General features: G+C 41.7%; 2 protein-coding genes across 6 annotated transcripts in view; one reads left to right on the top strand and one right to left on the bottom strand.

Annotated features, from left to right (window-relative positions):
• The first annotated feature begins 1,014 nt into the window (after positions 1 to 1,014).
• KLHDC2 (kelch domain containing 2) lies at positions 1,015 to 18,124 on the top strand. Of its 4 annotated transcripts, XM_073350226.2 has the most exons (14): positions 1,015 to 1,114; positions 1,787 to 1,962; positions 3,058 to 3,137; positions 5,436 to 5,553; positions 6,946 to 7,061; positions 7,422 to 7,503; positions 7,621 to 7,704; positions 11,413 to 11,493; positions 11,577 to 11,635; positions 12,117 to 12,226; positions 13,711 to 13,783; positions 16,076 to 16,163; positions 16,435 to 16,487; positions 16,843 to 18,124. In XM_073350226.2, exons 2-14 carry the CDS (start codon positions 1,807 to 1,809, stop codon positions 16,964 to 16,966), a joined length of 1,224 nt encoding a protein of 407 aa, XP_073206327.1. In that variant the 5' UTR covers positions 1,015 to 1,114; positions 1,787 to 1,806; the 3' UTR covers positions 16,967 to 18,124. The 4 variants fall into 4 exon arrangements, with proteins under 4 accessions (XP_073206327.1, XP_073206328.1, XP_073206329.1 ...); XM_073350227.2 differs by lacking the exon at positions 16,435 to 16,487; XM_073350228.1 differs by lacking the exon at positions 16,076 to 16,163 and having other exon boundaries at positions 16,843 to 16,930.
• Positions 14,622 to 26,941, bottom strand: part of NEMF (nuclear export mediator factor) — a 41,872-nt gene continuing 29,552 nt past the window's right edge. For both annotated transcript variants that reach the window (XM_073350220.2, XM_073350222.2), the window contains 10 exons: positions 26,415 to 26,466; positions 26,272 to 26,321; positions 23,576 to 23,723; positions 23,117 to 23,194; positions 22,837 to 23,028; positions 22,166 to 22,198; positions 20,877 to 20,983; positions 20,715 to 20,758; positions 20,542 to 20,621; positions 14,622 to 18,993 (listed from right to left, as the gene is read on the bottom strand). In XM_073350220.2, the coding sequence (XP_073206321.2) occupies positions 18,898 to 18,993; positions 20,542 to 20,621; positions 20,715 to 20,758; positions 20,877 to 20,983; positions 22,166 to 22,198; positions 22,837 to 23,028; positions 23,117 to 23,194; positions 23,576 to 23,723; positions 26,272 to 26,321; positions 26,415 to 26,466 (880 nt within the window). In that variant the 3' untranslated portion in view covers positions 14,622 to 18,897. The remainder of the gene's footprint in view (positions 18,994 to 20,541; positions 20,622 to 20,714; positions 20,759 to 20,876; positions 20,984 to 22,165; positions 22,199 to 22,836; positions 23,029 to 23,116; positions 23,195 to 23,575; positions 23,724 to 26,271; positions 26,322 to 26,414; positions 26,467 to 26,941) is intronic.

The raw sequence follows: 26,941 nt of genomic DNA, 5'->3' as shown, positions 1-26,941 counted from the left end.
TTCAGACCAATCCCTGAAGGATCAGTGCACCTCTTGGTACTGCAGTTTCAGGAGCCCTTTCTAGTACCCCTGACCTATTCTTGTATGGGCTACATGTAGACACAAGTGTCTGTTTGAATAGAATCAGCTGCAAGGCCAAGGTCTAAATTAAGTGTCCTAAAGGTCAGTATGTGACCCCCACCACCATGAAGTCCAGGTCATCATGGAGTATGGGACAGGGAGTACGTAGTGAATAATTTAATATTGTAATCTTGAGGCAGAGACCCTATTTCTGTTCTGTACTCGCATGAGGGTTGCCACCTCTGCATACAAAAAAATATGGGGCATCTGCCCTCTGAGGTGCAAAAACACAGGACATCCACCTGCCCCCTACCTTCTACCACATACACCTGGCCTCCTCTCCCCACCCCGGCACTGGCTCGCTATCCCATCCCTGGGGGATCACACCAGCCCCCACAGCCACCTGCTGCCAGGGCTGCCCTGGCCACTGACGGTGGCAAACAGGGTATGGCACCAGCCGATCCATCGTACTCCCACCTGGCGGTGACCCCACAGCCGGTACCTGCTCTGCCCGTTCCACTGGCTGCTCCCGCGCCACCCCATCCCTGCAGTTCCCAACTACTCCGGAGCTAGGGCGCCCGGGGCGCGGGCACGGCTGCCCTCAGGCTGTCCCGACAAGAGGGGCTGTGGGAGCCAGTGGGGCGTGCCTGACCAAACCCGGCACCTTTACTGCGCTGGGAAGATTTCCAGGACACCTGGGACAGCGGGCGGCCCTGCTTTGTACAGCGCCGAGCGCAGTGGCAATAGGACATGATCATCCCCCGCCAGGCTGCTGTAGGACTGTCCACGGACGGGAACCAGGACCCCCGGGGTCTGGCCTGGGCACAGCCAAGCTCCTACCCTGCGGCCAGGCGGCATCGCTAGGGCGGGGCCAACGCCTGCCCCTCCCTCCCTCCCACCTCGGGTTGTCATGGGGGCGGGGGAGGCGCGCGCGCGCGCGCGGCGGTCGGTGGGGGGCGGAGCCGGCGCTGGGCGCGGAGGCTGCCGGGAGCGGAAGTGCGGCGCGGCGGATGTTGACAGCCGTGGCCCACAACAGGCTGGGTGGCCCGCTGAGGTGAGTCAGGGGGTGGCGCGAGCCGCCTGCCCCCGCCCTGCGGCGGCGTCGGGGGAGTGTCCGGCCCGGGCCGAGGGGCCCGGCGCAGCCCGTGGGGGGGCCTGACCCTTGCGCGCGAGGGGCGGGCGGCCGGCCGGCCAGCGCCCCCCCCCTCCCCCCTCCCCGAGCGCAGCGCCAGCCTCGGCCCCCCCCGCCAAGCGGCTCGGCCGCCCTGGCGGGGCCCCTGGTCCGCCGGCGGCCCGGCCCCGGCCCGCCTGTGAGGCGCCCCCCGTATCTGCGCGGGTCACGTCGCGTTTGGCCGTGTCTCCGGCCGGGTAGGTGTTGCTGCCGCGTCGCTGGGACAGACGCGCCGCCGGGAGGCTGCGGCAGCCGCCGCCGCTTGTGCCAAGAGTCCCTAAGCAAGGCCGTTAAATCCCGCTGAGCGCGTGTGGCCCGCCCGCGTTCTGTGCTCGTCCGTAAAGGCGGCCGCAGCCGAAGTGACACACAAGAAACACACAGCGGAGCCTTCCGCTCCAAGTGGCAGGAGAGTGCACGGGGAAACTTCTTCCACCGTGGGGCTGACTCTTGTTTCCATCTGGCATCTTTCACCTGTGTGAGGGAAGCAGCTCTGTGAAGTTTCTCTGCTCCTTGTTTCACCCAGTGATTATTAAAAGGCCCACGTGTCTGTTTTAGGAACATAGCCCTGTATCAAAATGGCTGATGATAATGAAGAGCTGCAGGCAGATGAAGAGCTCCCCGCTCCAGCTGAGGACAACTTTGAGCAGCTGGAGAACAGCAGCCCCGCAGAGCGCAGTGGGCATGTAGCAGTCACTGATGGACACTGCATGTTTGTTTGGGGAGGCTATAAGGTACCATTCTCAAACTGTTATTCTTTTAAAATATTACTACAGCTGAGTCCTCCTTATCTGACAAAACAGCTTCTCTCTGCGCTAACCCAGGCATCTGTCATTGGTGATGCTATTGAGGTTGACCGGCCTCAGTATTTTGACAAAACTCTAAATACATAATATAACCACTCAAAAAAAGTTTGACATGCCACGTACTGAACTTTATAACTTTAAGGTGACATGTAAGTAGTTAGAAATGGTGTGACCCTTGTAAAATGATGTTAAATAAATGCTCTGGAGACTAATCAATGGCTATTTGTAGGAGATGGGGTTTCTTTTCTCTATTTCTTCCCAGCTATTTAATCCTCTGGAAGATAGGGAAATACTGTTGGTTGGTTGATCCAGATATTGCGCAGATCGGCACTTAACCATTTTATCTACACAGCTTTTCCAGCACACCCCTACTTGGAGATACATTAGAGTTCAGAGGTCCTGAGTAGACTGCTAATCATGCTGGCGTATGTGTAGTTTAAAAAGAAAATAAAACCATATTATGATCTAGTTCTTGTTGGTCCAGTTCACAAGGGTAAGGTCACCAAATTTATTTTTCACGTGACATCAGACTAATTTTTTTGCAGATATCTGGAAACAAGGTGCCTAGTGTATTCCATTAACATCTGGCAAAATCCTTTTAAAAAAAAAAGTCTGAGCGCAGATCCTCATGCTAGAGCTTTAGTGTGCCGGGGGAGGGGGTTTGCAAAGGTGGCTTTAACTCATGTTAATACTCCTCTGATCCTGGAGTCTGCAGTGAGCTGGTGCAGTCCCCAGCACAAGCTAAAGTAGCCCTGAGACAGCTTGAATTTGTCACAGTGTGTTACTGCTCCCTAAGGGCTGTTACACAAGCGGGAGTCACTGGAGTGCAGCCTGCACTGGTCACACCACTACTCATCCCTCCTCTGGCTCCTGATGCTATTTTCTGTTTCATAAACATTTAAAAATAGGTGGATTGTTTCTGAGGGGGGAAGGAGGGCAGGCCTGAAAACACTTGATTCTACATGATATAAAATGTCGAGCCTTTTGTAATAGTGCCTTTTCTCTTCTCTGCTGTCCCTGCAGAATGCTCAAGTTAGGGGATTTTATGACTTCTATCTGCCTAGAGATGAAATATGGATCTACAGCATGGAAACTGGAAGATGGTACAGTACATGAGTGACTTTATTTTTCCTTTCTTAAGCCAGTGTCTGTATTTTAAAGAGGTTGTCAAACTGATCTATAAATCATACTGATGCTCCATGGAGGAATTGCTGGTGCATGTCTGGCCAGTATGGCACTGCCTTTCCTCATTTCCAGATGCCAAACTGCCACCCCAAGGTCCTTTGATGTAAATATAAGCAATTTAAATCACTGACTTCAATCACTGTTTAAATCAGCAAGCAGGGAGCTTTGATTTAAATCCATTTTAATCATGTTTTGCATTTGTACCTTTTAGTTATTTTTCTAAAGAAAGGTTGATTTGATTTGCAAGTAAATATAGCCTGTACACTAAATTTGGTGGTTCTTTTTGCTAACCAGGAGGATACACTATATCTATACACATTTAGTTAAGCAGTTATACACTTCCACATACACTTACTCAGATTTTTAATTTTTACCTTTTTTATTTTAGGAAGTGATGCATTTCTCATTTACTAGAGTATGATTGTTTTTTACTTGTGATCTGTGTCATGCTCTACTTGGATGGAAACATAAATTAAAAATGCACAAAAACAACTTTTTAAATAAAACTATCCTTAATGAGCTGGAAACGAGGGAAAAAAAAATCAAAATATGTTTTGCATTCAAAACAAACTGGTTTATTAAACAAAGGCAGTATTAACTATGGTTAGTGAATTGAACTGATGTTTCTGGTCACTGTTTTTCATGATTTTAGAACTAATAGATCTCATCCCCTGATCCCTTGTTTTTATTCTTAAACAGTAAGTGGAAAAGAAGCTTTCCTGGTTTTTCAACTCCTAATTGGTTTCTTAACTTGGAATTAAATTAGTAACTGAGCTGAACTAGTTGAATAAAGTGAAATGAAGAGAATATTTTCTCTGCATCTGCAGAAGAGGCTACTGCTGTCAAAAGTTAGGTTTGCACTTCAACAGATTGTAGTTCAAGGAGCTTAGTCAATGGCTTCCACCAGTTCAGTGGTTTGACCTTTAAAATTTGGCAACAAATATGTACTATTAGGGGGTTTTTTTGTATAATTGAAATGATTTGAATAATTATTTAAGCCTTAACATAGGTTGTCAATTTCAAATTTTTAATTTTAAGTGCATTTATTTTTTAGAAGTCCATATTTAATTAAAATTAAAACTGACTTTGGTTTTTTTAATCATTGATTTTTATTCACTCTGCAAACTGCATTATAAAACAGTTAAATATCAAGTTTTCTTAATCTTATTTTTCCATGTAAGTGATTGCTGTAGTTGCCACAGGGATGTCACTTGACTCTAAATGGGAGAGGAGGTGGCTCCCAAGACAGTTTCTCCAATAAGGCGTGACAAACACTGTGGAGTGTTTGAGAACCCCTGATATCAAACATAGTTTCCATAGAGTGTAGATATTTGTAACATACTACAGCAAATAACCTAATGAAATAAACCTATGTTCAGGTAGTATTTTCTTCATTGTGCTGTGAAGGTACAATATCTTTTTTAAATTAAAAACATCTGTTCAGCGACATATACTATTTTTGCCTCCTAGTCCAACAAAAAACCCCGAAAGTTGTTCAGAAGCTGCATACCTGCTGTTGGGGGGGGGGGCGTTTGGGGGTTATGTGTTGCTTCACCTCTTTAGACAACTAAGGACTTATCCTGCAAAGTGCTCTAAACTCTTTAAGGAGTAGTATTAACTGGTTCTGAAGGGAGTCCCATCCAGTCTTTCTTGGCAGTTGCTGTCCTTGTGGTCATGTGGAGCCTTGAGTTTGGAAATGCATCCTTGTGATTACAGCGCTTTGGAAACATTAAAAAACCCTCCTTTTTTTTACCAAGATGTGTTTTAAGGGAGGATTCTCTGTGTCTGAGAATCTCTATTTCAAAAAGGTGGAGGGGGGAGGAGAATCCTTAGTCCTCTGAATTGGGCATAGAGAATCCCCCGAAAATACATTTTTGTAAAAGGAGGGTTTTTCAGTGTTTTTGAAGTGCTGTTACTACAAAGATCCAAATGACTCAAAACGGGATTCCTCAATATCCCACAAACACTTGTAGTTACAGAGTAGCAGCCGTGTTAGTCTGTATTCGCAAAAAGAAAAGGAGGACTTGTGGCACCTTGAAGACTAACAAATTTATCTGAGCATAAGGTTTCATGATAAATTTGTTAGTCTGAATGGTGCCACAAGTACTCCTTTTTGTTGCAGTTAATAACTCAGCCAGTCAGACTGAATGCTTCGACTTCAGACAAAATAATTTTTTTCTTTTTTATCAGTTTTTAAATGCATTTTATCTTTCCAGGAATAAAAAAAAAACAGAAGGAGATGTTCCACCTTCCATGTCAGGCAGTTGTGCTGTGTGTGTAGACAAAGTATTGTACTTATTTGGAGGGCATCATGCACGTGGCAATACAAACAAGGTCAGTGTCTGAAGATTAATTATACCCTTTCTATTAAAGAGGTTCCAGTAGACAATGTTTGTAGCCCCATTCTGTACTAAAGGTAAGACTGACTTCTAAGCACATTAAAATGCATCCAAAGCATGAAAATACCACATTTCATAACCTACAAACCCTCTTCCTTCTGAACAGCTATAGTATGTCTGTTGGACTGTGTTAACCAAGCCTCGATATTGTCATGTTAATGACTGGGGAATGCTGAATAGGTAGCAAGTCATTAGGTCCTTCACATTCTCTCCTACAACATACCTTCATCTGCTGTCTATATGTTCATTGCTTGGAACTAAGAAACTAGTTTTCTTTCCCTCAATCGCGTCCTCAAACTTGAAGTAATCCAAACAAATGATACTTTTTTACAATTGCCGAAGAAGCAACAACTTACAGTAGTAGTTTTACCACTCTGAGCTTTTCATCCAGATGACTGACACAGTGATTTCCACCAGTTCAATTTCTCTGTAACTTTATTGGCTGATACGGGTTTTGGGAATGGATCATGTCCAACCCTAGATAGTTTGGCATGACTGAGGGGAGTAGATTGCAATGCTGGAAAACATCCTCCTCTCCAGTAGTTGTAGTTACTGCAGAGGAAGTGGTGTTAATCCTAGTGTACTGGCCAAATTCACCCTGCAGTCATATTACATAGATCCTTTGAGTCTACTTAATTTTGAAGGCTGAGAGCTTAAAAAATCCACTTAAATCTTAAGCTTGCAGCTGAATAGAAGTGGCGACAAATTGAGCTGGTTTGTGGTAGTTTGGTGAAAATGGTTCTCTTTCTTCCTTCCATCCATCTCAGGCTTGGAGAATCTAAGCTTTCACTTAAAAAAGGATACCAGTAAATCATAAACTAGAGTGTAAACTGATGAAGTGATGATGCAGATAGGCTGAAATAAAATAGCTCTGACACCTGACCAGCTTCATATTCATGTCACTGATAGACTTCATCATTAGCATAATGACAAGTTCAGTTCAACATCAGCTGTCCCTCTGCACAGCCAAGTGTGCAAGAAAGGAGAGATGATCATATTATAAAAAAATCTGCTGAGTGGACTATTTTACACTCAAATGGCTGGAGCTTGAGAGAGTACTACAGCTTTCCACCCTGGGATGCGAGTAAACAAAGTTCAGTACTAATATTCCTTTCACAGGTGTAGAACCGCACTAAGGGCCTACTTATGGGTGGTGTTGGATCCTTCCATGTGACTGCAGAATATTTCATCATGGTATTCTGAGCTTGGAAAAGAACTATATACTTTTATGCTGGTGCATGCTAATCAGTATATTGAAACATTTGTTAGTCTTTAGATTTATGCTAACTGTGTGGGTTAAAAAACTTTTATTTTTATTGTGTTGCAGTTCTACATGTTAAACTCCAGATCCAAGGACAAAGTGTTGCAGTGGGTTAGAGTAGAATGTCAAGGTGTTCCCCCCTCATCAAAGGACAAACTTGGAGTTTGGGTTTATAAAAATAAGTAAGCAAGCATGACCAAAAGTATTGCAGTTCTCTTTGTGACTTTTTTTTTAATAAGATTGTCATTCTTGTTGGTGTATTGTATCTAAGATGAACAAAACTGGGAAGGGAATACATGTTATACATTGAATCTCATGCTGGGTTTCATTCTAAATAAACATTTTAAAAGTGCTCAACCCTAAACATGTTTGAAAATAAGAAGAACCTTACTTGTAATTTGGTAACAAAGTCAAGGAAGCATAGTGGGTTTTCCCGTATGCTGTGCGTGAAAAGCCTTTACTGAGCATTAAGTTGTAATAGCAGAGATTGCCATACAATGATATTTGCTTTTGATAATCTTGATGTAATTTCTGTTGAACAGGCTAATATTTTTTGGAGGTTATGGTTATTCGCCTGAAGGGATACCAATAGGAACTTTTGAATTTGATGAAACCTCTTTTTGGGTAAGTAACCTTCTTTCTCCACCTAAGAGTAATTTTCAGTAGAAAACATGCTGGTGCTAGTGCATAATATGTTCATTAAAATGGAAATGTAATAGTTTTTTCATCAATTTTCCAAAGAACTCAGGTCAGCCTAGAGGATGGAATGATCACGTACATGTTCTGGACACTGAAACCTTTTCTTGGAGCCAGCCCATAACCACGGTAATTTTTAAAAGAATTTTGACACTGAGTAAAACATAACTCTTCAGGAGAAATGGCTGCTTTTTCTAGGATTGACACTAGAAGGGACATGAAGATAAAGAGTAGCAATACTATGCAAAGTATCATCACTTGCTAGGCCTGAATGGTTTTTTTAGTTTTGTTCTGATCCTCATTAAGAAAGAGGAAGCCTACAGATCAAAAGGCTGCTCTGCAAAGGTGCCTCCAGGGGCTTCCAGCAGTGGCTTTGAGCAATTGACTTGTCTTGAAGTACCACTTCTGTATTGTAGTCCTATAAATTCAGTAGTTATTTTATTGGCGGATCTGCCTGTCTCTTTCTCCCTCTCCACTCCCCTCTCACCCACCCCCATGTCTTCTCCTCATATTAAAAGTTTACTTGTATGGTCCAGCCTCACATTTTTGCTCTAGCTCTAGTCTGTCTTCCCCTGATACAATGATAGAAGGTGTGGTATTGTGCAATTACTGTTCCCTAGTATGAAGTGTGTGAAGTCCCAGTTGGTGCCGTGAATCTCTTCTCTCCCCAGCCACACACATATTCCATCCCTATGACCTTGTGTACAAGTCACGAGCCTCCTAGCTGAGAGGGCAGATGTAATGCGCCCTCAGCTTTCCTCTGCTATGGAAAAATAGTACGGCCTTTGCAACAATCCAAGTAACTGTCATTCCTAGTTGTCCTCTGAGAGCATGTAATTTAACTCTGATCTGCAGGAGAGTTCAAAGGAAGGAATGATGGTCTTGTGATTAAAGCATACAACTGAGTCGGGTGATCTTGGTTACAATCCACACAGTTGTTGCTGACCCTGACTGTGTGGTTAGTATTCATTTTCTGCACCTCAGTTTTCCCATCAGTGAAATAACAGAAACGTAGAATTGTAGCACTGAGACAGGACCAGGTATACATAGCCCTGACAGGTGTTTGTCCAACCTGTTAATCCTCCAGTGATGGAGATTCCACAACGCTGTTGGTAACCTATTCCAGTGCTTAACTAACCTTATAATTTAGAAAGATTTTTACCTAAATCTAATGTAAATTTCCCTTTCTGCAAATTAAGCGCATTACTTCTTGTGCTACCTTCAGTGGACATGGAGAACAATTGATCACTGCCCTTTTTGTAACAGCACTTAACATATTTGAAGACTGTTATCAGGTTCCCCCTCTGCCTCTCTTCGAGGCTAAACTTGCCCAGTTTTTTTAACCTTTCTTCACAAGTCAGGTTTCTTCTTCGAGTGATGATCCCCATGTGTATTCCACACATGGGTGCTCATGCGCGTCATGCACCTGAGTCCGGAAGTTTCTCCCCAGCAGTGTCTGTTGACACACACGTGCAGTATGTCTCCTTATGCTCCCGATCAAGAGTCTGAGGGGCAGTGTGGGTCGACGCCACTCCAGTTCTCTCTCACTGCTGCATGGCCTGAGTTGGAACCCCTCTTTCTCCTTTGCTCTTATTTTGATGAGAGTTGTCTCCACACTTTTGTGTAAATAGTTTTTCATAGTGTGGTTTAGTGTAATATAGTATAAACCCTCCCTGATCAGGGGAAACAACCCCGTCACCCAGGGACTATGTCTAGGCCCCGCTCTGTACAGCGGCCTCCACCAACATGTAATGCCCCTCTGAGCACGAGCAATGGTGTGGAGCCTAAAGACAAGCGCCACCGCAAGAGTAAGAAACACTCTCCTGGGCGTAAGAGCAGATCCCCCCAACAGACTGCTCATAAGAGACACATTCCCTCCCTGAGCCGCATCAGGTCGGGAGAGATGTCACACATGGATCCTGCTGAATTGGCACCAAAGGTCCCCTGGCTGGAGGCTATGGCAAAGAAGTGAGATCCATCTGTACCGCCAGTGACCCTCAGTTCTGGGACACTTAGAGCACCTATCTATGAGCGCGGCTCCAGATGCTCTGTCAGAGCCACTCCACCAACATGCTGACTGGCTGGCCGTGACTGCTGAATTGGTTCCCTCCGGTGTCTCAGTGGCACCTCACGGATTGCTGGATGTACAGAGACATTCCAAATGCCAGAGGAGGAGTTCCAGCGTACCCGCAGTCTCCACTCCTCTTGGGCCCACCAATTCTTCGGGATGTCCCCACACCTGAGGATGAATCGCTGCTCCTTCTGCAGCAAAGCCCCTTTCCCATCCATCAGATGAGGGCCATCCAGTACCGACAGTCCTGCTGTTTCCAATGGCACCATCATCCGACTCAGAGGAGTCCCAGGAAATAGCCCCACCAACATCTCTGCTGCCATGCAGGAGCCCAGATGGATAGCCGAGGCACCCTTATGACACCCCCATCCCCCCACCCCCAGAGAAGCCTGGTACTGCTTCTCCTGGGGACCGCCCAGACTGAGGGACCCTTCATTCTGGCCCTACTACTGGAGTCCCTGTTTTTGTTTTTAGTAATCCAGCACTTAACTATTTCTATGTCTGATTTTGAAAGCAAGTAGTTTTTCAGTGAGGTTAACCTTGGGGGTACGCAAGACCAATCAGACTCCTGAAAGGGAAACCATGGTCTGGAAAGGTTGAGAGACATTGTCCTAAATTACCTCTTTGACCTGAAAACATCAGGCTTAGCTCTCACCTCTATCCACGTACACCTGGCAGCACTTAGCGCCTGGAGAGATGCTATATCTTTACACACCCTACAGTAGTTAGCTGTCTAGACCACATTTCCCTAGTTTTCTTATGAGAATGTGAATTGGTAGGAACCTATCTATTCCCTAGTTCTGCTTTTATAGGGAAATCAGCAAAGTGAAATTTACAGCCTAACTCCAACCTGTTGTTGACCAACTGACAGCTCTTGAGATTGCAGTGTTGTGTAGCCCTTTTGGTTCCCAAGATGGATAATACCTTTTTATTGGACCAGCTTCTGTTGGTGAAAGCTTGTCTCTCTCACCCATAGCAGTTGGTCCAATAAAAGATATCACCTCACCCACCTTAGCTCTCGAGTTTCGCACTCTTAAACCCACTTGGCTGGTGAATGAAGGATCAAAATAAAGAAAAATGACTGCGTGCTATAGCGCCGCACATTGGACACTAAAGCTGTCTGAATTGTTCAGAAGCAAACTAATAGGATTATAGTGCCATGGATACCAAGGGAGTAAAATCTGATGGGAAGTGACATTCAGATAGTTAAGACAAAGAGTTTGAAACAGTTGATCTCATGCCCTGGAGTTAGCTGTAAGAAAAATATTTATCACTTCCCCACCTCATCTTTTCAATTAAAATCTGAGAGAGTTCCTCATATACATCTATGTCCATCATAAGTCCTCCAGCAAAACCAGACTTGATATTCCTAGGGGTGTTTTTTTTTTTTTTAAATTGCAGCCTTTCCTTTCTCTCTTCTTAGGTGACTTCCCAACTGCCTCCCACCCAAACACGTAAAACTTGGGTCTCCTGGGCTTCCCTTATGTAAATGAATGCAACCCCATTTTCTCCCCTGTCCCCACCTGCTGCTGGTCACCTTAAGTCAGACCATTAACCCAGAGTTTCTGCCCTCTTAACCAATCATGAATTTCTGGGGGGAAATGGTATTTGGTTTTATCTTGAATGTAACATCTGTATAATTATGGAGCTGTTAAAGATCTCTGACCAGATTTCCTTTCTTAGTTTCCAGCCGCTGCTCGATACCACTATCTGAATAACGCTATCGAACAAGTCTTCCTTCTAATTTTAATATTTTCTTATGTCAGGGTAAATCCCCCTCACCCCGAGCAGCCCATGCCTGCGCTACAGTTGGGAACAGAGGCTATGTGTTTGGAGGCAGATACCGAGTAAGTGTAAGAACAGTTTTACAATGTTACTGCTGAATCTCTAAAGTGAATATTTCATTCAACTTTTATCTATTTTATTTTAGGATTCTAGAATGAATGATCTTTATCATCTTAATTTGGACACATGGGAGTGGAATGAAATGTAGGTATCAAAGCTCTTTAGTCTTTTTTTTTTTTCAAGGCAGTATATCATTGTATTTGTAAATGTGCTTTTTCACCTGCAAATCATTCCAACAGAACTTCAAAGTATTTACCATCAAATGCACTGCTTTTTGAATGTTTATGTTCTAGTACCTTGTTTCACTGGCCATCACTAATTTTAAAGTGCCTGGAGATGAGGAAAACTCCTTCTGCCATTCAGACTGCCATTATTTGAGATTATTCTGTCTTCATTGGATTAGTCTGTCTGCAATAACTCTTTCCAGGAAGTCTGACCTATAATCATTGAGAAATGAACTGTGCCATCCTCAACAAGGAACTGAATTGTTGCTGATAGTTGGTCAAAGTTAGCATCCAATACTCAGCTGCATGAATTTAATATCTGAAAAATCACTGCAACCCAGAAAGTCTGCATTGTGTTTTAGCTGGTCTGTAACTTGGGGTGCTTTTTTGTTTAAATGCAGAATTACACAAGGCATTTGCCCAGTAGGCCGATCTTGGCATTCCTTAACTCCAGTTTCATCAGATCACCTATTTCTCTTTGGAGGGTTTACCACCGATAAGCAGCCACTGAGTAAGTAATTCCAAGGAAACTTTATACTCTCCAAATTCTATACAGTTGCATGCTCAAGTGTCTGTTTAACTGTAAACTCTTTACTAACAGTGTCTCGGTAATACCTAGTGCTTTCCACCCATAGAACTCCAAGTGCTTTATAAAGGTCAATATCACTGTCTCCATTTTACAGATGGGGAAACTGAGGCATGGGTTAAGTGAATTGCCCAAGGTCATCCAACAAACCAGTGGCAGAGCTGGGAATTGAACCCAGGTCTCCTGAGTCCCCCTCTAGTGTCCTAGCCATTGACTATTCCCATGGGTGACATTTTGCAGTGCTCATTGTTCACTTCTCATAGCAGCAGTGGCATTTTTTTAAATAGAGCATCCCACGCCCAATCAGACACTGAGAGCTCATTTCTTAATCTTTCCAGGAATGTGCAAACCTGTGTAGTTAGGTGACCTGCTGTAGACTTATTCAGCCTTGTCAATACTGAAGGTTATTAGGCTTATCTTTGAAAAGTGCTATTTGATTATAGTCAACTCCCTTGTGTGGTGTAAAATCCATTCAGACGAATGGAACATGTGATGGCAGACTACTCCCAGAGTGGTAAGATGGCTGTACCTGTCCCCCAAATTGTAAGAGTTACACTGTCTAGCCCCAGGGGAAAACAAGAATTGCATCATCAACAGACTGGCCATCATGTGAATGATTTCTTATGGTTATTAGAAAAGCAACACTACTCTTGTCTAATTCAACATGTAATCAGCTTTTTGTTTTGTGAACTTTATCAAGACCAGATGCACATTTAGAGAGGCTTATGAAAACTTCATTAATAATATTACATCTAGTTTTCATAGGTACACTGTTTTCTGCAAGGAAAAGCGTTCCATCATTTGTCTGGTCTGTTGTGTTTTAGAAGGAATTTAAAATAAGACATTTCTCTTCCTTCCATAAATGGAAAGATGTAAAGAGGACTATATACCTATACATGTGTATAATTTGACTTGACTTAACAGCACATATATTCAAAAACATAAATAAGGATTTCAGTGTTTGTGTGTAAAGGCTTCCTGTACATGCAGTCATGTGGAGTGGGAACCAGAGAGGAGGAGGAGATGGAGATGATTAGTAATTTATGTTCAACTTTGTGGCTGTATTTTTCTTTTTCTACAAAACCACTACACTCTCACTTCTCATTCAGAGCTGATAATTTACAATTTTTGAAGTTTGTAAAGTTATAAACTTTATTCCTGAATGAAAGTTTTGCTGTGGGTATGGGCAAGGGATAAAAGCATAGGTTCCCCATGTGCCTCTCTCTACTCTGTCCTAGCCCCAGAAAGCCACCAGCGAGAGCAAGTTTTCACACAGCCAGCCAAAAATTGTAAATTTCAGTCCTGAAGAATTGGACACACACATGGTTAAACACTATATTCTTAGGTTATACCAGAACATGCTTGTTCTGGCAACAGTGACAAGGGTTAATATATCTTTGTGTTTATAGGTGATGCTTGGATTTATTGCATCAGTAAGAATGAGTGGAAACAGTTTGAGCATAATTATTCTGAAAAACCGAGGTAAGATGTACACACATTCTTGGAAATGTATAAAAACCAGTATGTGTATCTAGGAAATCTTAGGGGGCAGTCTGTAGCGTTGATACGGCACACATAGGACTCGGATCACTCTTTCACTAATACAGCATCTTTTTTTAAAGTAAAGTAGTGATAAATCAGATTGGTTTCTCTTACCCCACCACAGTAATACATCCTGTTTTATGAAGTTGCAGGATTAAGGTAGCTATATGTCTATACTGATACAGACTCCAGCATATCTCTCTGACTACACTGTTTGGAACTCCGCTATCAGCTGATACTTTACTTATCTGCGTAACTATTAGCCTGTAAAATGGCAGAGAACTAACTAGAATGTGCATTTTAGTGGTGTTAGTACACAAAGTTCTAGTACTCGCCAGGCAGAGTAGACCTTAACATGCCAGACTTGGAAATCCATGCTCAGTCTACTAGCAGAATGATTCTTTAAAACTGCTGCTCTGGACATACGGGGAATTGCAGTGCTTTGATTGCCCTGGCTGACAGCTGGCTCTGCGTCAGAGTACTTTGCTGGATGGACTTTGTCTAAATAGAGACCGTTATCTTTTACACGGCCAAAGTCATAAAATTAACAGTGTTAAGGTGCATAAAAATGGGATGGAAAACATTGTAATGTCACCATAAATCATCTTCGTTTGGAATACTGTTCAGTTCTGGTCACCCAATTTCAAGCCGTAATAGAGGGAGTTCAGAGATGTTTGTCAAAAAAATAATTAAAGGCATGAAAAGACTTGGATATGAAGAGATTCACACAACTGGGACTGTTTAGAGAAAGATACAAGATAACAGTATAGGGAAGGCATGGGGTACTCTTACACTTTATTGTACTAAAAACAAAGGGACGCTGAATAAAAGCGGAAGGTAACAAACTTAGAGAAGGAAATACTCTTTTGCATAAGTGGTCCATGGAATGTGTTGGTACAAGTTGCAACTGAGACAGAGATCCAAGATTGCACTCATGGATTAGACTAAGCACAGTCACAGGGCTTGTCTATACTACGTGCCAGGAGGGGTCGATTTTAGATGTGATAAATCGACTGCTGAGCGCTCTCCCCTCAACTCGGTACTCTACCAGAACGAGGAGCGCAAGCGGAGTCGACTGGAGCTTACTGGAGAGTCGACTTACCGCAGTAGGTTGATCTAAGTACGTCGACTTCAGCAACGTTATTCACGGAGCTGAAGTTGCGTATCTTAGATCGACCCTGTGCGGTAGTGTAGACAAGCCCACGTTCGATAAAATATTTTAGAATGACGATAAACCATAATGCTTCTAGGCATAAGCCAGCCTCAACTGATGGGACGGGTGTAGGATAACTTGCTTAGTATGACACTACTTATCTCTTACTGAAGTGTCTAGTACTGACCCCAGCTGCAAGATACCAGACTGAATGGACCACTGGTCTGATCCAGTATCATAATTTATGCGGTGGTCAGCCCTGAGCATACTATAGCTAGTTAACAAGGCTAATCTTTTAGGAAGGGCAATATGGAGAAGTACTCTTTCCTCACTGTGCAAAATTTTGTAGTCAGACTGTAGTAATCTACTAGAGCTAACCTTTGTCCTACCCCAAGCACCTTTCTTACAATTGATCTTCCTGCAGGGTTCAGAAACCTGCCTTAAATAGTTATGTTGAAATTTAAATAACTTTTTTCAGATGCTTGATTAAAAACACTGAAATTTGACTTAAGTACTATAAGGCAGCTAAGGTGTATCGGTAATATGAGTTAGACAGCAGGTGGACTGTGATAGTGTGGATGGTGAGGGTTCACCTTGTCTCATTGTTTGGAGAATCTTATTGTAACTGATTCCTTCGGCTCAAAAACTGGAAGCCTCGGATATGACTGGCTTGATTTAAAAAAACAGAATGCTCTACCTTTAAACAATATTTCTTCACAAACCCTTCAGCTACCCAAACAAGGATTACCGTAAATTTTAGTTTACTTTCAAAAGATGAACTTCATGAGTGCCTGTCATCAGACCTTAGAACCACTCAGCAGTACTTTGCTTTTCCACCCAGACAGCTTACAAAGTGGATATCTCCAATATGATTTGTGTAGAAAGAATAGTAACTTTTAGCCACTGAAGTCATTGTTTACTTTTGCTATAAGTTATTACATGCCTAAAATAAGCTGCCTGCATCAACCTTGCGTATAAATATCACCTCTTATCTCACAGTGTCTCTCTAATGGTATTAATGCTATACTCGGACTCTTCCCCTCTCTCTCTAATAAATGTGGGGCTTGTTCATTTTACAGGCTGTGGCATACAGCTTGTGCGAGTGAAGAAGGAGAGGTCATTGTTTTTGGTGGCTGTGCCAACAACTTGCTTGCCCATCACAAAGCCGTAAGTCTGGTTTTAAGAATTTCTAGTACTGCTGGGTGGAGAACAAGTTTTTTTAAAAGTGAGACCCCCCCCTCCCCCTTAGCATCTGTCACTTCAACTGCAACCTCCAATTGTGAAACGCATTTCTCTGTCATCAGTGACTAAGACTTTCAGTGCCACAGGAAAATTTCACTGTGTTTAAAGGAGAAACTTTTGCTGCTTTTTAAGGAATTAACTTATCAATGCATTTAACAATAAGGCTTCAAATATTAATTAACATCTCTCTTTCCAGGCTCATAGTAATGAAATACTTGTGTTTTCTCTGCAACCAAAATCTCTTGTAAGGTAAAAAAAAAAAAAATACACTTTTGAATCTAACACCTTTGTTCTTCCCTTCTCATTTACTAATACCTTGTACTTTGACTACATAGACTTTAGTACCAAATCATGGTTCCTAGGCATACTTGGGAGACTGAGTTAATAACATTCCCCAAGGAAAGCTGAAGTAGCATTCAATAATGGAAGGAGTCTTGCTGCTTCCATTCTTATGTAAAGACTTTATAATCCTCTGACAATGAAAACAGCTAATACTTTGGGGGGAACAAGTCAACTAAACAGCTTTAAGAAACAGAATTCTTACCTTTGGTGCTATTTCACTTATGTTCTTAATAGTAACTGAAATATTCATTCTTTTTCCAAGGCTGTGCCTAGAAGCAGTCATTTGCTTCAAAGAGATATTAGCCAACTCATGGACCTGCCTCCCAAAGCACTTGCTTCACAGTGTCAATCAGCGGTTTGGAAGTAACAATACATCTGGCTCTTAAGACTTCTATCAGTTACTTCTGTGAAGGTGTGCGTGGATGAGCAATTCTAAAAGATGTAATAATTTTACCAACCACCTGTGGCAGATGTGAAACTTGTATAAATATCTGCATTGTCAGTGGTAGTAGCTTGTTGGTTGTAAGTTGCATGTGAATGGCTTAGAGAGAACCTATTTTTGTGTAAAGATGTTTGCAATAAATGTATTTAATGCAAGTTGAAATGTATCAGTGCCTAAGCTAAGTTAAACCAGTAATGGTTTGTTCAACTTAATGCCACTCACTTCATTATGTGATGATAGGAAAACTACTCTAACCTAAATTACTTCAGAGTGTGTCAATGCAGGGAAATGCTGTTTAAGGAGTTACCCTTCGAGGATTTGTAGGTTGTTGCTGAATTTCTGGGCCTTAAAGTTTGGCAAATGCTAGAAGTATTTTCAGGCATTAATGTTCTTTGGGACACCATTAATATTAAAGAACAATGACACTCTAGCATTATTCAACATGATAAAGTAGTTTTAGTCTGTATTAGCATCTCACTGATAGGAATAAAACAGATTCCTAACATGTTTGGCCACATGAGTTTAAGGTTAGAGAAACTGCTATTCTAATTTAGTCCAGGGATTAGCTCACCAATTTAAGGTCTAGTTTGAGTTGTTTAAAAACAAACAGAGGGATGGTGACTAAGTGTCATGTTGTGGGGTTATTTAAGAGCTGTAAGTGTGAGTAGATGTATTCTGTCTTAATTGTGAAAATGCTTTAGTCAAACTGGACCATGCATGTCTAGGAGTAGCCAAAAGTACAAACTGCCAGTTTCCCAGGAATGACTTGATTATTAATGTGCTGTTTCCTTCAGCAGCTTCTAGATCCAGAGCTTCATGCATGCTGTAAAGCTGATGACTAACAGCTGCCAGGTTCTGTTCAGCTTCACTAGTTTTAAAACTATTGAAAGTAGATTGTATGTGAGCAGCAACCAGCACTAAGGCCCTTCTGGCTCTGCCTTAACTGTGCTCATTGTCTCCCAGAAGGCATAGGCCACCACTGATACAGTGGAGGGGTTGAGAAACTAATAAATGGCTTGTGATTTAAATATTGGAACAATGTGACTTCAGCACTCCCCTTATTGTCTTTCTTTTTATAATAAACTGAATATTCTGACTATAATTTAATTAGCTGTCTTATATGCTCTCCATTAGGGTGAACAGTAGTGGTGCATTTTATTTGAGCTGTGATTTTTAAGCTTTTAGCTCACCATTCATCTCTTTTACTGTTTTTTTGGCTGCTCAGAGGTATAGTACATATAAAATCACCCCAATATGGACAAAGTATTATACTATTCCCCATTCATTCATAATGTGGCATGGTGGTGCTCCACTGCCAGTAAGTGACTGCAGCTGACTAGTCAGAAGCAAGACTTGGATTTTTGTCCTTGCAGGGTTTTTCTTACCCTATGCCTGTACAGGCTTTTGGTAAACATTATCTTCATTCCTAAACATGGGAGTAGATGTTCTGACTAGAAAGAGGGCTCCAAATATGTTTAAATCCTGGCCTTTGCCCAAGGAGAGCTGAAAAGAACAAGCAGCAGGACTTTTGCTGCAGCATGAGCTAGAGCAGGCAGTAAGGAGAGAATGGACTGGGTCTGGGCCAGTCCTCACAGCATTAGAAAGAGTATCAGTCCAAAATCAGTCTTGCCTTTGACAGCTAAGGCCAGTAGTACTTTACTTGTGCACTTCAGAGGAGTCACATGCTACATGTAATTTAAAGTCCATACAAATAGATGTAGGCCAGGGTCAGATGCAGGAAACAGTTCACCTCTGCCTCTTAAATTTAGTCCAACTGATTATAGCTATTTTACTTTATTAGCAAAATTGGAAGAGGTCCAGATGGCAGGTTTGTGTCTATCCTCTTCTGAAGCAGGAGTAGCAGTTCAAACACATTCATGATTTACGATCAACACACTTCTTTTTCATGTTCAGGAGCTTAGGTGCAGACACTTTCACTTTACCAGGAATATTTCTTGATAAATCAGTATCCTATAAAACAAAATCAAGAGTCAAAATTAAGTAGGAAGTGTTCAACAATCACTCCTTCCCAGCCTCCCATGTCCTCTCTGACTACTAAAGTAATAATGTCACATGAATCAGTCACTGTCACTTTACAGTACAGCATATCTCTGCTTGTTTCTCCAAAGAAAGTGGCCCTCTGATAGTTCAGTAAATGATTGATGAAAATGCAGTGTGCTCAGACCTTCCCCTTTTTAATGAATAAAGAACCATTAACACTTACTGCACCTCCCACCCATTCCAGGGAAAACAATGGATCATCAGATCATATATATGCTTAACACTCCAGCTATCTGAACATAACTTTGTTCAGTAGTATTCAATATACGTAGTTGTTAACAAAGAATCATCAAAGGGGTGCATTCCTAATAAGGTTCCACCACAACTGTTGGTCGACCAGATTATTCAACATTTTTATCAGGGATCTAGAAGTAAATAAGATAATTGATAATAAAATTTGCAGAATGGTAAATGAGGACAGGGCAGTTAGTGTAATCTGGATTGCTTGGTAAATGTATTTGAATACAGCAAAATGCAAGGTCATATATCTAGGAACAAATAATGCAGGCCATGCAGACACAACAGGAGACTTCTCTTAGACAGCAGTCACTCAGAAGAGGATTTAGGGATCCCAGACAAGCAGCTGAACATGAGCTCTAGTGGGACTGCCAAAAAAGGGGCGATGCAACCCTTCGATGTATAAACAAGGATAGCAAGTATGAGCAGGAAGGTGATTTTACCTCTGTACAGGGCACTGATGAGACACTAGAATACTGTGTACAGTTCTGATGTTTAAAAATTGGAGACAATACATAGAAGACCCACAAAAATGATTTGTGGGCTGGAGCAAGTGCCTTACAGTGAGACTAAGCTCAATATGTGTATTTTATCAAAAAGAAGATGATTTGAGAGGTGACTTGATTACAGTGTGTATGTACCTTCATGTACAGAAAATACCCAGTTCTAAAGCATTCCTGAATCTGGCAGAAAAAGAACCAATGGCTGGAATCAGACCAATTTAAAAAAAAAAAAAAACAGCACAAAATTCTAACTGTGATTAACCACCGGAAAGGAAGTGGTGGATTCTCCAGCTCTTGCTGTCTTCAAATCAAGACTGGATGCTTTTCTTGAAGGTATACTTAGTCAAATGCAGGTTATTAGGCTCAAGATGGGAAACTGAGTAAATCTTGGGGGTTGGGAATAGATGATTTAATGGTCCCTTCTGGCCTTAAAAGTCTATTAATCTCCTATGCCAATAGGGAGAAACAAGGTGTGGGTGAGATATCTTTTATTGGACCAACTTCTTGGGGGGGAGGGGGGGTTGGGGAGGGAGGAGGAAAAGAGCAGAAGGGACTTTCCCAGAGCTTTTCCTCATGTCTGGGAAAGGTACTCAATGTCACAGCTAAATACAAGATTGAAGAGATAGTAATGCAAGGACAAAACAGAAAGCAATAGCACTAAATGCTGCTTTCATTCTTGCTGTAATAGTTTGAACAAGCCAAGAAGATGGCTCTTTACCTTTACACTGCGAAATAAATCTTTTTCTCTTGTGGTAGCTTCTTTGTAATGCATGAAATTATGCAAAGCAGTCTTGGCAGCTGTAAAAAGTACATGAAAGAAGATGTTAAATGGCATGTGCCAGCTTAAAGAGCTGCTGGGTTGAAAAGGACTACTTGTGCTGTACACAGTACCTTTTCCTTTCTTCTGGGTGCCTGGAGTGAGCTTCACTTTGTATCTTGTAAAAGAAAAAAAAAAATCACACCATTTACCAGGTGTTAAGGAACTAACTCAAAGTGCTGCCAATCTGTCAAATTAAAATTCATTACTTCTTCAGATAATTCGCTGCAACTTACTTATAGTTTGTCATGGTAGTGTAAGGTGCACATATTGGTATAGCAAAGAGGAGGATATCCTCCGAGTGAGGCTGGCCTGTCAAAGAATTTAGCAGTCTCTCTCCTTCCTAAAATAGCAAAGACATTCCTTGCTGTCAAACTAGAAAAACAACATTTAAACAAAAAGCAACAATTAAAGCAATAAAAATAAACCCAATCTTTTACTACCGAAGAGGCTGGAATTTGGTCCTTCTCCCTCACAGCCCAAGTGCAGAGAAGTCATAATTCCCATGTGTATATCATACCATAATCTGTGGTCACAGTATTACTGAAATGTAGTCAATTTATCAAAAGATGATGGGCTATTGGAGAAGCTCTAGTTTAAAAAAAAAATCTGATAATTAAAATCTGAAGGTCCAAAATTACATGGATTTTCGTTTTAAATGAGGTAAAGGGGAGTTTCCAAATTTGGTTTATACTTTGGCATAGTCAATTAAGACTTGTTATTATAGAAAGAAAGTTTATACTTTTCCTCTTAGATAAATCCATTTCTTCAAATTGTCTAAGTGTGGAATACATCTACTGAAAGCTTTTGAGAAAATATATCCTATGTACATTGAAGGTAAAGGGCTTTTTAAAAAGTACAGTAAACAATTTTAAGTAAACTGGAACTTTTTGTCTTAAGAACTATTTTTATCACAGTTAGATTTTACTTATTGTGTCAGCCTATCAGGGATCTGGGATCCTCCACTATTCTGAGGTCTTGATGGAGTTAATCAGGTGAAGACAAAGGGAAAACTACTTAATGGGTTTGTCAAATCCTTGTTATTTTACCCAAGTTTTGTTGGAACTTGTGTATTTATTACCTTAATACTATGCACTAATACCGCCATACAACTGAGCGACTAGGAAGGTCACATTTCAGCTCCCCACTAGAAAAACTTTAACTGATTTGATCCTTATAATAAAGGAACATTTATACCTGGATTGACCATTTGCAACTTAACTGTGACTGAAAAAGCCAAATTATAATGCAGTGATATGTCTGAACTCATGGGGTCTGTACCAAAGTCACAATCAGTAAACCTCAGCTGTCATTACGCATAGTAGCCAAGTGCTTCACCTTTGTGACATGCCCGATCTCCTCCAAGTTAGGAATTGTTAGCCTCACTGACACTCCTCAAACTGGGTTAGCGGATAGGACCCTGGGGTCCAGGCCATTGGCAGTGTTGAGCAGAGAGACTTTTAAAAACTTTCTAAGCACTTTTATTCTAGCACTTTATTAGAAGTGTAAAGGTGATAATATTTACCTCATTTTCCTGTTGGTCTTGATCCTGTTCCTCCTGTACCACATATGTAAATAAAAGGAAACATTAACACTTGTAGAACATCAGAATCCTTCTCCCAGAAGGGTCATATTCACAGCAGATAGAAAGCCATGTGTGGGCACAGTCTCCTCAATGCATATGGAATGCCATTTTAAGGGAGAGCTAAGTGAAGTGCATTTTTATATAGAGTTTTTCTTTCTATCCCCAAACTCCCTTGGCACATGCAAAGGTGGAAGGAGACAGATTTGGGTGGAAATACTGAAATTCAAGCTGCCAATCTACAAAAGCTTTTATTGTTTTTTTTAACTGCACAATTGATACAGTATGACATTAAGAGATCCTCAGCACAGCTCAGCCACACATCGTACCCCTCAAACGTCTAGTTTTGGTGTGTCTGTGCTCCAGCGAAGCACCCTCCTGGTTTCTTGGGTTGGTGCCTCTTACAACTATTAAACATTAGTCCTGACATTATATACACTGATCTCAAAAAGAACAACCTGATCTAAGAAAAGCGGAAACTACACAAATGCAGTAGAGTAAGTAGTTCTGCAAGCACTACGCAGACTCGGTTTAATATTTATAGTACAATAAAGTAATGATTTAACAGCCTGAGCAGCAAAGTGTGGGGAATGAAACGTGTCTAGAATGTTTACCTTCTCCTCCTGCTGATCTTCCAGGGTCATGTCCTGTAACTCATGTGTTAATACTTCTACCGTGGGGGTTTCTTTACGACCTGCATCAACCTGATGGCCTCTGTTTGGTTTCTGGGCTTGTTTCTTTACTGATTCTTTTATTTTTCCTTTTTTACCTTTCTTCACTTTTTCTTCTTTGCTTGACCCTGCAGACTAGATTTCACATATGAAAATGATTTAAATCTACACTCAAGCACAGAACAAACAATACAAAGGAAAAGCCATAGTTATTTTGGCTTACACCCAATAGCTTCATTATGAGCTCTCTGTCTTCTTCATCCTGGTCCTTGTACTTCTCTTTCATTTTTTTCATTTTACTCTACAGATAAGAAAAATGGGGGTTAATAGTTTAGCAAACAACAAAAAGGAATTTCTGCAAATATCAACATAGAGCTCAACCCTTCACTGGTATATGGATTTGGTCTCTAATTCTTTTTAGTTTAAGCACTGTATTAACCCAACAGACGTCATTTCTATTCAGAGAAATATGAAATGCTGAAAGTTAGTCAATCAACAATTGTTATTAAACACAGACAACTATTCAACTGAGTCTAAATTTGTCAGATGCCTGGAGATGTTTGAATATGCAAATTGGAATATTGGGCAAATGCTAAAAAAAATTAAACATATGAAATGTGTCTTTCAGAGGGCCCTTTTCATTGGGTAAATCTAATCAATTCTGCAGCTTCATCCATTCTACCTTCTGCCCTCGTTTCATGGGCTGAGGGGCTGACATGCTCTTGTTTGAAACAGGAGAAGATGGGAGCTGTGTGCTGGTCTCTCTTTCCTTTCCTTCAGCTGGTTCTAAATCCTCTATGTCATGTTGCTGCTTCTTTTTCTTCATTTCCCTAAGAGAAAAATAATCATTGGGATATGCCCTCCTACAGGGTTCTGCTGCATGAAACGACAATGATCATACGTTAACATAGCACCTGACTTCCCAAAGGATACATTTCTACAAGTTCAGTCAATAGACCAATCAAGAACACGGAAAATAGGTCACATTGATGATAAAAATTCAACATTTAAACATAGAAGCCAATGACAAAGTGATTCAACAACACAGGAGAAACGGCTTACTTGCCACGACTGATCCCGGAAGATATACACTGGGATACAAGGCTACGTCTGAGTTCCCAGAGGAGGCCAAGGTAGGAACTTGCCAAGCTCAAAGCTATTCGTTTCCCCTCCCCTGACCTTGGAACAACAAGCAGCCCTGCTGCTTCAGCCAGTGTCGTTCATTCCTATCAAAATAAGTAACATATTGTCCAAAAAAAATACAGAACTCTTCTTTCTGAAGGGAGGCCCATCTTTCTCCAGAGAACAGCATCCACTAAGCCACTTCCTCTGCTCCAAAAGGTACGATTAACTAAATACCTTCTATTTCCTTCTGTCCTGTGTCAGGTTCTCTGCATGAAGGTTTGATTAGCATAGCCATGCAAACCTGTGAGCATCAGTGCTAGTGACAGGAGAACATAAGCGCCTAATGTCCAGCTCTCTCCACAACCTCACAATTCAGTTACCAGAACGTGTCTCCCTTCGCATTAGAGACAGACTCGAGCATTTCTGCCTGCTTCAGCTCAATCCAATACTGGCCCATGGACCAGCTGTTCCCAATGCAAGTTGCAAGCGCTGCATATTGGAAAACCTGCTCTCAAAGGTGTCCTTGTGTCTCAGAGAAAGGGATGTCAGACCAGTCCTGAGTGACTACAGTAGCCTTCAACCCCCAAGCTCTTAAGGGGAATGTGGAAAGAATCATTGGTGACTTCCTGCTGAAATACTTCCTACCTCTTGCCTTTGATATAACCATGGCAGAATGAAAATAGTCACACCTCCTTCATTAGCCCATCCAGAATGGGGTAGCAGGATCTAGTTTTGATATATGGGACTGACAACCCAAACAAACAATCCAACTGAAAGAAATACTAGGGTGATTAATATTTCTTGATGTCTTCTCAGATCAATTATCTAATTTATTACTCCTATACAATGAGTTCGGGTAGAATGAAGACTCAGATGATTGCCTGCCAGAACACGGGACAAAGTTGGTGGCATGCTGGAAATCAAGCAGTAACTCCCCCCAACACAGATCTCATCTTGTGCTTTGAGTAAGGCATTGCCTGCTCCAAAGAGAAGTCAATAATAAGTTATCTGAGTGAGACACTAAAAGGCATCGAAGTCTTGACACATGCCAGTCACATTGATAAGTCAAGATCCTGAACACATCAACCATTTCAAGGAACATTTGTGACACCAAGCTGAAATTCTCCTCCAAGTCAACTTCATGTCACACTTATAGGAAACACTGGAAAAAGCCAGAAAATTGTTTGTAGCTCTGTCAATGATCCAGATGCTTGTGGGGATTCCCAAAGCAGAGGTAGCTGCACTCTGCTCTGGGACACAGGATATCATAACCATGCCTGTCCAGGAGGGACATGGTAAAGCAATATTTGGTGCAATCAACTGGAATGTTTGACTGATTCTCTGTATCTTTAAAGCATGAAAGGGGAAGAGGAAGAGATGCAGGCAAAAAAAAAAAAAAAAAAAAAAACACCACCACCAAAAAGCACAAAGGCCAAGAACAAAGAGAACTGAAGCACTCCGAGACCCACAGCTCCTACTGCATCAAAGTTGTGATCAACACAGATGGAGATGATCACCAGCAGAAACTGTCAGTTATTTATTTTTAAAAGAAATGAATAAAAAAGCACTAACAAGTTGACACACCAAACTAATTCTGTTGGATGAGTATTTGGCTGAAGACCTAAAGGTTTCTGGTTCAAGCCCTGGCTTTGACAAGTGTAACCAGAGTGAAAGAGAGGATGCCTAGAAGAAGATATGGCCAGATTAGCTGATATCAACATGGGTCAGGCAGCCACCTACTGGAAACTGGGAAGCTCCTTAAGAAACCACATCCAGAAAGGAAATTGGTGCCCCTTTGCCTCCAACTCCTACGTTCCACCTCAAGGGCTGGCAAGAGAAGCTGCTGGGCTTAGAACTGAGTTTGGATTCAGTTCCTGCCTTGTTTGCACACAGAAGCATGGGACCATCACCACTGCATCTTTGGGGTAAATAGTATTCTGTGGCATAGAAACCTGAACTAGATCACAAGCCCTCACAAATTAATTTCCACAGTGCAGAAGTTACCCTTTATATTCTGAACCAGACCTTTGAAATAACCCAGTATCCCATCAAAAAAATCAAATTCTTCCAGCTGATAAAAACCAGCTCCTTTGTGTTCACAGTGTCTGTTATATCCATATTGTTAATTTCAAGGGGCAAGAAAAACACTGCAAGTGACTTCTTCAAAAAAGGTTAACTCCTCCTTAAGAAATGAGGACTTTCATACATGGAGATATTTAGACCTTTCCTTCCTTAAAATGAAGACATTCTTACCTTCTCTCCTTGGCTGATAAGTGTCTTCGCCCATGTGACTTACTGTCACTCTAAAAAAGTGAAATAAAGTTATATTTTATTATTTCCACTCATAGAAATCACATGCCGTGTTACTTGTTTGACGATCTTACCCGAGAGCTTACCAGGTTAGATGCTTCCTCTTTTGTAACCATTTTCTGGTGGGATCTGTGAAGACTGAAAGGTGCAGCATGTTGTTAGAGAAATAACAGTCTGATAACACAGTCCTGACATAGCAGCAGCTGCCACAACTGAGACAAACTAATTCAGAGTTGTCTATTGGGCATCATGTCCAGGAAAGATCCTTTCCTTTTCTGAACAGGTAAATAGCGTCAGCACTATGCTGCATCCAGGGGATTTTGCACACCACCCCAATGTACCCTGTAGAATGGGTAATGAAGTCTCTTTGTTTAGTGACCAGACACATTTAACCTAGCATTGAATCCAAATCTCTTGAGTTTGGATTTTCAAAGGAGCCTAAGGAAACTGAGTGCCTCTGAAAGCCCCAGCTGTGATAAATGAAATTAAGTCACAGAGAAACTGTGAAGTAGGCTCTCAGAGATCTTCCCCTGTTAGGTCTTTATTGCATGCACACAAATCCCACGCACACAAAGCATTATTTTTACAGCTGTAATACCTATTAAATAAACCC

This window comes from Lepidochelys kempii, chromosome 6, assembly GCF_965140285.1.
Source record: "Lepidochelys kempii isolate rLepKem1 chromosome 6, rLepKem1.hap1, whole genome shotgun sequence".
Classification (NCBI taxonomy): domain Eukaryota; kingdom Metazoa; phylum Chordata; order Testudines; family Cheloniidae; genus Lepidochelys; species Lepidochelys kempii.
This window is presented reverse-complemented; position numbering and strand designations above follow the sequence as displayed.